Genomic DNA, 13,814 nt, shown 5'->3' with positions numbered 1-13,814 from the left:
TTGTTAGTATGTTTGGGTTTTTCTCTCTAAACTTTCACAGGGCAGGATTTGAACTTTCACATTCAAGGTGGGAGCTCTTGAGTGACACTGATTTATGACTTGCCAAGAGCATCTCTCCTAAATCCTCCAGACTGTGCCTGGTGCAGACTGAAACACTTCTATCATTTAGCATAGATAAACCAATGCTTCCCCATCTTTTACTTATCAAAGTTTAGGTTCACCTGTAATATTTTATATTATGAGAACAAGGAGGGCTTTATTGCATCCAACTGGGCTGTTTTATGCTATCTCTGTTATCGGTGCCTGTGCACTGTGGCATGCAGCTTCCCATGCTCAGGAAGCGATGCAGGTCAGCTGTACCGCTGAATGATCCAGGTCCACTTACACCTCTTAACCTGGATCTGTAGCAAATATTTCTTAAGTTGCAGTAGATGATCTATTCTTACTATCTCTTTAATATTAGATTTTTAAATCTCCATTTTCTCAATTCCAGCTGTGCCCAATAGGAAGGAAATATTTTCTCTGACTCGGAGACATAGGTAATTAATAAGATGCACAGCACTCTAGAAATATAGCTCATTATTTGCAACTCCATGTATCAGGTTAAGACAGCTGGAGAAATGAGAAGTGGCAGGAGCGTAGGGAATATTGCTGAGTTCATTGAAAGAGGAAAAACAGTACTCAAGAAAGAAAAGAAAACTTGTCTCATAGCTAGAGCCCTACTTATTTGGTGCAATGCGTATCAACAGCGAGAGGCAGAGAGAAGGGAAAAGTAGCTCTGAGGCATCTGCACAAGGTCAGCTGGGCTCTGCAGCGTGTGCTGGACCTGTGCTTTCATATTACCAGACAAGTGCATTTGTTACTACTTTGAAAGCAGGCTGAAGAGGGAGGATTTGGTCTGAGCTTGGCTGAGCCCCAAAGCAGTGGGTATCCTTCATCCTAAGAATCTGGGGAGAGGATTAAGATGTTAGTATGTCACGGAACATTACTAGCCTGGCCACTGCAGCTTTTGGGGGGTCGCAGCCAGGCAGTAGCTCTGGCATATCTGTCTGTCTGTCTGTTTCTCTCTGCAACACCTGTGAGTGACCGAGTGCACAGACAGGATACCTGCTTGGTACTAGCAATCCGTGCCACCCTTTTCATCACACTTGAGAATCCCAAATACAAGCAAGTAAAAAAGAATGTTGTAAAGGAAATAAAAATTAAATCATTCATGTATTGTCTCTTTTTTTTGCCTGTATAGTGGTTACATATGGTTAGAAAAATGTTTTGAGTAACTGTCCAGTTCTGGCTATCTCTGGCACCACATTATACAATTTCCCATAAAATCATTAAAGCATTTAAAATTCTTTGAATGTATGTGTATAATTTATTTCTGGTTTATATTATCTGAAAAAATAAATGTGAGGTTTTTTTAGTAATAATTAATTTCATCCTTAACTTGTCTCAATAATTCCTCTAAATAAATTTTAGTAGTATTGCTCTTCATTAGTTCTTTAAAAGTAAATTCTGTGTTCTGAAATTTCAAGCAAATCTTTTGAAAATACTCTTATAAAAAAGCTATTTAGTCAAATTGCCAGCATAACTTTTGCAGTGTTTTATGTGTGCATAATGTGTAACAGTTATAGCTCTTGTTCAAAATATATGTTGGCAATTCCTTATTAAATAATGAGAGATTATGTATGAAGTTAATTTACCTTTCATTTAGTTATATGCAGTCCTGAAGTATAATATTGAAAAGTTCATGACCATAAAATATAGTAAGATTGCAGGTTCTACCTATCAGTACAAAATAGAGCTGTGGTAGACCAGAAGTACTCAGACCATAATTACGTTGCAGTTAGCAGCAGGAAAGATTAATAACTCTTGTAGAAAAATACTGTATTTTAGGACTGCCTTTATTTCTCAAATTAATAGACTGGTTCTCAGTTTTGACATTAAAAACTAACTCTATTAAATTTCCTCAGTATGTTCAAGTTTGATTTTAACTTTAGTTATTGCCGCTTTTATATTAGCTAGAAATAATATTCTATTACTGGGTTTTATGTTCTGCTAAATTTCTTCTGTTAAGAAAAAATTGCAGTTGAAATTTGTCAATAATTCACATGGGCAAAAAAGTCTGAATCGAATTTGCAAAATAAGTAAATTGATTATCACAGAAGCCTTTGTGCTCTACTCATTAGGGTAACATTTTTTATGTTTTCTTAACTATCAACAGGTTATTTGTTGTATAATTGGTTTTGATGTTCCTCCCTTTAAGAGGCATCTGTGGAGTCAGAGTGGGGCTGACAATAAACACCACAATAGCTATAGATAGCCATTACCAAATGCTAAAAACTGTATGGATTAAAGAGTTTATAGTGGATTTCATACTAAAAGGCAATTTGCTAACAAATCAGATTCCAAAACATGATAAAATTTGCTTTCTTTTGCTTCTGGGTTTTGAGGGTTTTTAGAGATTGTTTTAACAGGCTGAGATTTCATTGGGTTACAATCTTCTCAGTGAAGAAAGAGAGACAATGACTTTGTAATAATTATTAAAAGTGTGTTTTGCGAAGTTTTATTAGTATTCAATTTTAATTTACTTTACAAGGAACAGACCTTGACCATTTTGATTTTAGAGGAAACTGAGGAACAGGAACCTTGGAAATCGTCTTATTTTGAAATATCTGACTTGTAGTCTGATATTCTCTTTTAGTTAGCTGTATTGGATGTTGCATGATAAGATTTTTTTTCCCTCAAGAATAATTTTATATCTGACAACATTGATTGCTTAACAGGGAGTATTAATCACAGATCTTATTAGCATGATGTTTAAAATGTAAACCTCATACTTTTACTTTTTATGTTTCTAAAGATACTACTATATCACAGCACTTGTAGCAAATTTACTACTATCTTTTCTTGCTTACATGCTGAATAGGATAGTTCTTAAATACATGTTAATTTATCTAAGGAAAATGACAATCTGAAAGTACATGTGTATCAAAAGTATGTTCTGTACTGCTCCTAAGTGTTTCCACATATTTTATATGTTGTAGCATGGTTGAGCATGCTATGTAAAGTGGTTTAGCATATTCCAGCATAATTTACAACAATATGTATGTAGAGCATCATGTAAATCCAAATACAATTAAAGCAGTAGAAATAGAATGAGTGAAATTATATAGGAGTTTTTTTATTTGGTAACAAAAATGTTAAATTTCAAATGTGCTGAAGAGTTATTTCAGAATTGTGGTTTAACTACATCAACATAAACCAGAAATCTTTTACAAAGGATATTAAGTACTTTATTTCATGCTTAGATCTTTTGCTATCCTAAGAAATCAGCCTGGTATTTAGATTTTTAATTTGTTCATAGTATGACCCAGCAACACAGCTACACCAGCCCCCTATATATTTTCATTCCAGATAAGAAAAATTTATCCTCCAACCTGTTAGGAACATACTTTATTGTTTCCTCAAATGGACCAAATTAATAAATAGATTTAGCAGGTTTTTTGTTGTGCTTTTGGATTTTTTTTTCTCTAATTAAGCCTATATCTTTTTAAAATAGAGGCAAATCTAAGTAGCACTTTGTTCCTACTCTTCTGTGGGTACTACCTCTTCCTCTTTCCCCAGCTGTTGCTCCTACTCACAGAGGCCTGTGATTTCTCAGAGCAGACCTAGTCACTCAACAGTTCAGTGTTTTTACCACTTTGAAAATGTGTGTTTTGGTTTTTTTTAATTAAACAAAGTTATTCCATAAATAAGGAATTAACTGCTGGTTGTATGTACCTCAAGTAGGAGTGACTCTTCACAGGAAGAAGCCTGCCACAGACTGAATGGGAAGAAGGAAGGGAGGTTGGAAATGTCTTTTTACAGTGTGGCATGAGAGGTAGAATGCCACAGAGACCGAGTTGAAGTTGCTCTGGTAGGTTAGGCTCTGTTGGTAGTCCTTAGTTCAAGAGGCAAATACAACTGTCAGTGGAGTAGGAGTCCACTGAAACTGGGGCACTCTATTTCCGAAATGCAAAGGGCATAATTTTGAGTACATTTGTTGTAAATGCAACCAAAACATAAAGACACTGGACTAATTTAAAAAAAAAGTTGGATTTAAAAAAATCCAACTCTGCTAATGACCTGCTAGCTGCCCTGATTTCCCACCCAAGTGGCATCACAATACCATTTAAATTAAAAAGAAAATGAAATTCTTGCAGAGTATTTTCCAAATATTACTTTTTGGACTAAATTTTCTGAAATATAGTGAACAATGATTTTAATGGTAAATATTAATTCAAGTTTGTGATTCATCTTATTTCAAAGAGAGTCTCATTTAAATTCTGAATGTGAATAGGAAAATTAATTTAAGCAGTCGGCATGAATGCCTTATACATGGAATCTAATGTTTCCTGCTTTATCTGTTGGACAAAAAAAAGGGAATGATTAAAAATACATGAATACTCTTGAGTAGCTATTCTTGTTGTAGTCTTTGCCCTTTTGTAAGTGCAAATGCTAAACTGAGCAGTTTTAGATAAATTTCTTAGGTGGTCTTGTAACTATTAATTAACATATGTTTGCACATTTCTTCAAATCCAAAGGCTAAATTCTTTTTGTTTCTTTTGGATTTTGGGCTGGCTGGTTGGCAGAGGTGTTGTTGGTTAGTTGTTTTCAGAGAATACACTGTATTCAGACAACGATAAATGCGGCAAGATTTTGTTTAGCAGTTAAAGAAAATGAAATTATCTTTAGTAGGATTTTTGCCAAGTTGTGCTTTATTTTTAAGATGTAAGCTTTATTTCTAGCTGAGCCGATTTTAAAGCTCTTTAGTAGATCACAGGAAGATAAGCCTTATCTTTAGAAAAAATCATTCAAGTAGTGTGTCTTTGGCCAGTTACTTCACTTGGATTTATAACACATATTCACTATTCAGTTTCAGCCTTAGGCTTTGATGAGCACTTAAGAAACGAGCCTTTTTGCGTGGTAACAGTGGCAAAATGCCCAGTAAAACAAAAGTGGACTTGGACGGTCAATGGGTTACTCTGCCATTTATTCATACATTCAGTTCTGATTAAAATTATTAATAAATTTGCAGTTAATCGCATAGTTATTAAACTAGTTCTTCACCAATAGTCCTATTTCAGGTTTGAGCTACACCATAAATTTCATATAGTATGGATAATGAAGATATGGATATATATGGTCTTTGCATGTTCAACAAAGAGCATAAGGTTGAATAGTTTGACTTTTCCAACCTTAAGCCTGGAACACCTGGTTTCTCCTGCTATCGCGCTGTGTCTTCTAGGAGAAAAAATAATGAGATTTTTCTGGTTCTCGATGGGTCATTTCCAAACAAACCTCTAAAACTGTAAATTTGTTTTAGAAGATGTGGTTTGTTCTGTAAGATGATGTACTTTCAGTGCTTTGGACAGGTAACTGTAACAAAATTAATATAAGTAGGTGTTATTTTACTTCCTTTTTTAATAATTGAGTTTTCAGATGTTTGTAAAAGTGGTTATATAGAAGGTTTTAAGAAAATAATCTATATTTTTAAAATAATTTTCTGATATGCATATCTAGTATGATCACCTTGCTGTCAAAACTGAATATATAAGTAGAATTCATTCATCTACAGGAATTATCTGTGTTTCACAAACATGTAGCAACATTTTCCAGTTTGAAAAACATCCACAGTTGCTACAGAAACAATCAATATAGCAGACCAACTATGTCACCAATGTAGACTCCTTTCTAATCTCATGCTGAAACAGTTTAGCTTTCATTCACTAGCTGTTGGATAGCTTAATAGTGCCTTCTGTACAGGCAGGTGTTGGTTGCAGCATCCAATTAGATATTCTACACAGTACAAATGCTGAGGTCTGCTAGAAGGCTCTCAGTTCTCCAGTGTCTGAAGGGTTAGTTTAGGCCAGGTTTATTTGAACAGTAGCCTAAAGGAAAACCAAAGCACTGCTCAAGCAATACGAATCGTGTACCACTTTGCAGCAGAAGTCTGGCCCAGTGAAGTCATGGCACGGCAAACAGTACAACAGCTAATTTCAGAGCACTCATTGGATTCACTGCTGTGTCTTAGAGCTGATTGGAAGTTAGTTTTTAAAAGAAAAAAACCCAATTTTCATGGAGGTAGTCATTTATCATCCCTCCACACATCCTTCCTACTCTGCACTGCTAATTTATTAATTACAGTTATCAGTATAACTGTCAAATAAGTAGGCAGAAATAAAAAAGAAAAGTAAGTTTTGGGGAGTTGTATAACACTTTATTAAAATGTGCTCTCTCAAGTGTAATAGAGACATGCTCATGCTAACTCTCTTGTAGTATTACTTATTATTTGTAATTAAATATATAGTGCTGCTCAACTGCTGTCTTTTCTAGTTTCATATTACAAGAACCAGTATAGCAAGACCGTGAAATAGATCAAGCACAAGTAATTCTCTCACACACAAAATAAAATTCATTTCTGCTCCTTGCTGTTTCCTGATGTCACACAATTCTTGATAAGGGCTCCTTCAGCCATCTTCCATGAAAGCAGGCACAGAGGAGGGAGGAGGTGAGACAAGGAAAATAAGACCCTAGTGATGAATAGTAATTTCATTGTGTACATACACATGACGCTGCAGGATTCTGATTTATAGCAGAGTAATGGTTGTGGGTTTAATTGCATTCCTGCTTAGTTGTTCTGGCTCTTTAGACTAAATCTTGGCAAACATATTCATGCAAAAATATACATATGCACATGCTTACACATATAAAAATGTGCACAAATTGTCTGCATTTTTTCTGCAAAAATAGAGCACCTAGAAAATATAACCAGGCTTAACAACTGCACTTATTTCTGAGGTTGCTTTATAACTCCCATCATAAAATTTCACATTCAGTTCGGTATGATGTAACTCATCCACAAACTTGCCTTTTGATGCTTTGCCACAACTTACATTTTAAAGAGTGTTTTTGTCAAAGCAATTAGTGTGAGACAGGAAATCTCCAGGCGATCTTTTGTTCGGAAAGTTTGAAATATTAATTTAATGGTTGGCCTAGGGAGCCTTTTTGCAGGTTTGAGGATTTGTGGGCTTTTGGGTCACCGTTTATTTTAAAAGAACTAATTAATTTGACAAGAAGTTATGCTAAAGCACATGGAGGATGTGGAGGTGATTAATGGCAGCCAGCGTGGCTTCACCAGGGCAAATCCTGTATGACCAACTTAGTGGCTTATGATGGGGTAACCGAAGCAGTGGACGTGGATAAACCAACGGATGTGATCTGTCTAGACTTCTGTAAAGCCTTTGACATGGTCCGCCACGACATCCTCTCTAAATTGGAGAGATATGGATTTGATGAGTGGACAATACGGTGGATAAGAAACTGGTTGGATGGTCGTATTCGGAGGGTAGTGGTCAATGGCTCAAAGTCCAGATGGAGATACGTGACAAGTGGTGTCCCTTGGGGATCTATACTGGGACTGGTGCTGTTTAATGTCTTTATCAATGATATTGACAGCGAGATTGAGTGCACCCTCAGCAAGTTTGTGGATGACACCAAGCTGAGTGGTGTACCGTATCCTGGGCTGCATCAAAAGAAGCGTGGCCAGCAGGGCGAGGGAAGTGATTCTGCCCCTCTATTCCTCTCTTGTGAGATCTCATCTGGAATGCTGTGTCCTGTTCTGGAATCCTGAATGTAAGAAGGATATGGAGCTGTTGGAACGGGTCTAGAGGAGGGCTACAAAGATGATCGGAGAGCTTGGAGCAGATTCCCTATGAGGACAGGCTGAGAGAGTTGGGCTTGTTCAGCCTGGAGAAGAGAAGGCTCAGAGATGATCTTATAGCGACCTTCCAGTACCTGAAGGGGCCTACAGCAAAGCTGGAGAGGGGTTGTTCGTAAAGGCTTGTGGGGATAGGACCAGGCGGAACAGGTATAAACTGGAGACCAGACATCAGGAAGAATTTCTTCACTATGAGAGTGGTGAGACACTGGCACAGGTTGCCCAGGCAGGTTGTGGATGCCGCATCCCTGGAGGTGTTCAAGGCCAGGTTGGATGGGGCCTTGGGCAGCCTGATTTAGTGGGATGTCCCTGCCCATGGCAGGGGGGTTGGAACTGGATGACCTTTAAGGTCTCTTTGAACCTGAACTATGATTTTAAATTTGGTCAAATTACGAGTCTTATAAAGTTGCCGTTTGCGTGAATTTAGGAGAGACTTTGTAGCAGATGATATCCCAAACAGGAGTCCTCTCACAGGTAGCAAGTTGCAACCTACAGATGAGGATTTGAAGATTTGTGCTGATGGCAATTATGGTGGGTTTTTGTGCTGTCATCAGAACTGAACATACATGTGCTATCCTAGTGAGCTCTTTATTATCTCTGTTCCTGGGCTTTGGCAGATTGGAAATGAGTTTTCCCTAAATCTAATACAAGAGAGGAAAAACTGACCTGCAAGAAAATAGACTTGCAGGAGACAAGAAACCGGAAAAGAGTGGGAAACGATGGCTAAGAATTGAGGTGGGAGTCGAGTAGGTTATTTTTGCTTCAGTGTTGGAGACTTCTCTCCAAAACTCTGGTGGAGAACATCTGAGGTGTGGGGAAATTTTTTGTATCAAATTGTATCCAACAATATGTTCAGACAACAAGACAGATAGATATATTGACATTTTGACGGTTCAGTGATGGGATAGGAAACAAACTTTTTTCAAGTAACCCTTGTGAAAGAGCCTACAAAGTGCAGTCAGTGGAATTTGGGCCTGTATGTCACAGTTCAGCACAAAGCTACAGTCCTGCAACAGGAGGCTGGGCATATTTGCTGATACTATGTTGCTACAGTAAAACATACGCCATACATAATCAGGAATCCACCTTTTCAAATTAAATTCAAATTATCATTTGAAATTACTTTTCTTGATTAATTTTATCTGTATTGCTGTAATATTAATATTGAGAGAAATAGAACTGTTGTTTACTGTACTCTGTATAAGGCATACTTAGAAAGCAGCAGCACCAGAAGACATATTCTTATATCTGCATGTGAAAAAAAATAAGGAAGATAATTTTAGCACTTCTGCAATGTAGTCAGCAGCATTACTATGTCTGTAGGTGTCTCTTACCTGCCTGATAAAGATGTTATAAAAACATCTGAGGTATTAAAAATTAAAGTAGTATTTTATAGCTCCTTAAAGAGGAAGTGTTAGGTATCCTTTTTCATACCTATCATAGGCATGTTGAAGTTATCTCGGCAACAGACATTACAAACTGAAAGTAGGTTGAAGTTCTTAAATGTGGAAGATACACACAGAATTTTTAAAGAACTATACGCAGAACGACACGTGAAAACTTCTAGAGCTTGTTTGGAATTGGCAAGTGTGTAGGAAATATTAAGGTGCCAAAATAATGTAGCAAACATGGCAACTTTTACCAAAGACTGTGTCCTATGTCAAACCGTTTTGGATTTAAAAAAATCACAATCAAAGTTCTAGTAATTTGTTAGTGGCTCCAATACCTATGAGCATTTTATCTCAATCACCAGCTAGAAAATGAATATGCTAACACTATTTACCTCTTAGAAGTCTAATGGGATGATTCTGATTCATACTGTATGGGTTCCTGTTTGTCTGACGACAACAAGGGGTCTCCATCCGTGATCGGGGCACTAGTACGGGTGTAATCATCAATGGCAAGTGCAAGTACGTAGAATTCACACACTTGGGCAATATTGCTTTCTTTCCCTCACTGCTTTTACTGAGCAAGAGTGACTTTTTTTAATTTCATTTTTTTCTGAAAGCTAGAAAATAACCATGGTTCAGCTGAAATTAATTTAGTTTCTCAGCTGATGGATTGAATAGCAAGTATTTCTATAAAAGTTACAGGAAAATCGCTAAATTTAATGGGATCTCAGGTTTGTTTGGAATACTGAGGTGCTACATGAGTGATTGCTTATAAATAATCATTGTATAAGTAATACCTTGCTATTACACTGGTATTTGGGAAAAAAAATATTGATTTGTTTGTTTTGTTTTTTTTTTTCTCTCCTTCTAGGAATTGTTGATCTTTTTACAAAATCTGCCCACAGTACACTGGGGAAATGAAGAAATTAGTGTACTCCTAGCAGAGGCCTACCGATTGAAGTTCGCATTTGCGGATGCCCCCAATCACTACAAGAAATGAATATAAAGAGCCAGAAATCATTAAAAACAACATTTTATGCAGTATTGAAGCATGTTATTCTGGTTGTGCTTTCAGCTCATTGCTCTTTCATTTGAAATAAAATGACCATTAAAATTCTGTTAGAATTTGCAGAATGAGAATAGATTACCAAAGAAATGGATCAAGTAGGATATTGAGCATTGAATGAACTTAAAAGTGAACTTTTTTGCCTCATGTGAAAAGTGAGTTCAGAAGCCTACGACATAATTTTCTTCTTTTTTTCTTCTAATTAGGAGAATTGCAGTGGATTTAATTTATATCGAGCAAGTTCTGTGTGTACCTAAGACTGAAAACTACTTATGGAATGATTTTGTCATTACTTCCCTGTCATGTGCCATGACTTTATCAGCCAGTTTTGGCCAATAAAAGTTCTTTAATTCCAGTGAAAAGAAAAGAATTTTTCATAGTTGTAAAGACCATATGAGACAGTAACACCTATGTTTTGAAGTCTCATTATAACTCGGAGGACACTGATATTCACACACTGTCTGTTGTTTTTCCATGGAATTAGGTTAGAATACTTTAGTCATAGAAGAATATAGAAGGGTGCAATGGAAATTGGTGGCATTTTCTAAACATTGCTCAGTCTTGCAGGGTGCCGTAGAAGCTTTTTAGCTATATAAAGGAGTCACTTAAAGCTGAAGACACATCTGTAACACTAAAATAAATCATTCTCTCTGTATTTTGGAGTGGTTTTAAAAATATCAAATGAATTAGAAGATGTGGTCTTGTCAAAGTAATTACACCTCCTCTTTCTTGGTCTTACAATTTTTCAGCATGAAAGTTCACTTTTAAGAAATGTATTAAAAAGCCTGGTTTACAAAGCAAGATATATTTTTATCTCAGTTGTTGCCTTATTTTCCATTTCTAGGATGTTAGAAAAGGAAAATTAATATATCTTTCCAGAGCTTGTTTGTTAAATACTTTATTACCTTTTTTCTGATTATCACAGGAAACAAGAAGATAGTTCCCAATAACAGTAACTATAGACTGAGATCACTATTGCATCATTAGTAGAATAAAAATCCTCTATGACTTTATATAGAATGAAAATAGTGTTTTTTCATGTAATCATGGAATACTGAATAATTCCTTAAAACTTTTATAATTTAAGTGCACTATGTTTTCAAGAAATCTTTTCAAATAAGAATTCTGATGTTGCTTTATTGGATGTAAATAACTGATGTTAATTTGTGCCTACCCTATATATGTACAGGTTATTAAGGGTTATTCCAGCAATATACTGGAAGCCCAAAGTTGTTATTCCTTAGTTCAGTTCTCAAGTAGCACAACATTGCGAGGAAATAGTGCACTTCTAAGTTTGAAAACAAAAGATCTTCAAGAGGTTTTCTCTTATGACTTGTTATTGGAAGATTATTTTCAAGTTCTTAAAAATGTGTAGTTACATGTTTTGAAGAAAACTTTCTAGATGTGTTTTAGGGGCCTTAGTTCTGACTTTTATAATAATTAAGTGTTTCAGGATAAATAGAATAAAATACATTTTTACCAACATGTGATTATGAAAAAACTATTTTAAAACTATATTAAATCATTGGTAGAAGAGAAAAAAATTAATTCAGAAGCAGGAGTGTTTGGTGACTAAGGTGCATTTCTGTTCCATTGCATTTTGAGTTATGACGGATACAAGTTAAGGCCTCCTAGACTGCTACATTTGTGTCTAGAATGTGTAGTGGATCTGTGTTTCTTAAGTGAGTGTGTACTATTTTCTGTAACTTCAGTTCAATGTCTAATGTATCAAGATTTATCTTTATGTTTACAAAAAATGTCATATTGTGCCTAACCAAATATCTACCAGTAATAGAATAAAAGAAACCTGAGATTCATGACGGTTTGCTTTAAACTTAGTATCTACAATCGTTTGTTAACAGAAAAGCATATTATTATAATAAGAGAAGACACGCAGCATTATATATACGATGTTGTAAGAGTTTTCTATAATTAACTTTTTTCTATTAAGATGTTATTTTAGGTAGTTACATGTAACATGGAAAGTTGACCCAAAGTTGTCTGCTGTGTAAGATGCTCCTGCATAATATTTATGGAACTGGATATATTAAATTCCCTTCATCGGGTCCACAGTAATTGTCTACCATGTCTTCCAAATTCTACAGGTACCTCGTACTTTCCTTGGAAGAAAGTATTGCCATTAGAGGTCACATTTACTATTGTGTCTGTGTCAGAAGTTGAATATTGTACTTGAGCACATTGCTTTTTAAGGATACTGGGAAGTTTCCTAGTATAGTAACAATGCTTATTTATGTAGATATGAACTTTTCTGGAAAATATGATATAGATATATAAATAGGATTTATATATCTATACAGATAGGAATAGTTTTCAGTAAATAGAAGGCCACCATTTATGTAAAATTTCAAATTTTCAATATTTTAAGATTTACATAAAATATTTCATTTTATTAAAAAAAAAAAACAAAAGCAAAAACAAAAATCACTTTACATAACAATTCTACATCTCAGGTAAAATGTCATTCCAAACAAAATATTACATAGAAAAATAAAATAATGTTATCATTATTACATCCCGTGTAGTTATTTTTTTCAAACTTCAGGATTATGAGTATTATAAAATTCCTTTGTACAATGTATTTTCTTATGAAGGAGGCATCTTAACAGATCACAAGTGAAATCAGGCAGTAATTTGCTAGAACTTGTGTGAAATATTGGGATTGTATTGTCTAAAATGTGTGTTAAAGAATTTCTGTAATAAAAGTTTAATCAAGAATGTACAATAGAGAAAGATTTATGACTACAGTATTTGAAAAATGTAAATAATAAATTAGTTAACTATGTAAATACAGTACATGGAGTAGGTTAGAAATGTTAGTTGAAATCTTATGTAACTCTGTATTCTGTTATAAGAAATTAGTTTCATTATTTTTTGGGTCAGTTCCTTATGGAAAAGCCCAGGAATTTCTTTTTAACTTTAGAACTACAGAATATAGAAATCTGAGTTCCATTGTGTGCGTCTGACAAATATTAACACTGAGGCACTGGTTAAAACTGTAAAACTGATGAAAGATGTGGAAATAAATGCATATTTATGAAGTGCTATATAGAGTGAAAAGCTTTTTTTAATCGTTTTCATCAAGCACATTGCATACTACATCAAAGTATGTTTTTGGTGTGTTTTATGTTTTATGGTCTCAGACCCCTATATCACAAAAGTAAATGCAGTAGCAAAACCTCTGATCTCAGTTTCATTTCTGCAATTCTCTTGTCTGGAGGTCAGGAAGGAGATGAACCTTCAGCTCCACGGGAGAATAACTAAAAGGTAGTGATAGAATCAATAAGATCTGGAAACTTAAGGATGATTTAAGTAGATAAGCAAGGGCAGATGTCCTGACATTAGGAACTCAAGCTTCCCATATGCACAGGGAAGCCAGTTGGAGACTTCCAATAATCCAGATGAGTGGTAAAAAAATATACAAGCCTGTTTATAAGAGAGGCAAAACTACACACAGCATTCAGGGAAAAAGAGATGTGGGAATGCAAAGGGCAATCTTTCTGTTGCGTACTTGAGTGCTGATGAACTGTAATCATGCTGGTTTCTCACCTTGAATGAAATCTGTGTTTCTTCATCTGCTGTT

At 35.3% G+C, this 13,814-nt stretch overlaps 1 protein-coding gene across 2 annotated transcripts in view; it reads left to right on the top strand.

Moving 5' to 3' along the window:
* Positions 1 to 13,286, top strand: part of TBC1D22A (TBC1 domain family member 22A) — a 169,342-nt gene extending 156,056 nt beyond the window's left edge. The window contains exon 13 of one of the 2 annotated variants that reach the window (XM_054065116.1): positions 10,019 to 13,286. In XM_054065116.1, coding sequence (XP_053921091.1) covers positions 10,019 to 10,147 — 129 coding nt within the window. In that variant the 3' untranslated portion in view covers positions 10,148 to 13,286. The remainder of the gene's footprint in view (positions 1 to 10,018) is intronic. The other variant, XM_054065109.1, reaches the window with a different exon arrangement.
* Positions 13,287 to 13,814: the final 528 nt, after the last annotated feature.

The sequence above is a fragment of the Cuculus canorus genome, chromosome 1 (genome assembly GCF_017976375.1).
Source record: "Cuculus canorus isolate bCucCan1 chromosome 1, bCucCan1.pri, whole genome shotgun sequence".
NCBI lineage: Eukaryota > Metazoa > Chordata > Aves > Cuculiformes > Cuculidae > Cuculus > Cuculus canorus.
Note: the sequence above shows the minus strand (reverse complement) of the source record. Positions and strands in the feature narration are given on the sequence as shown.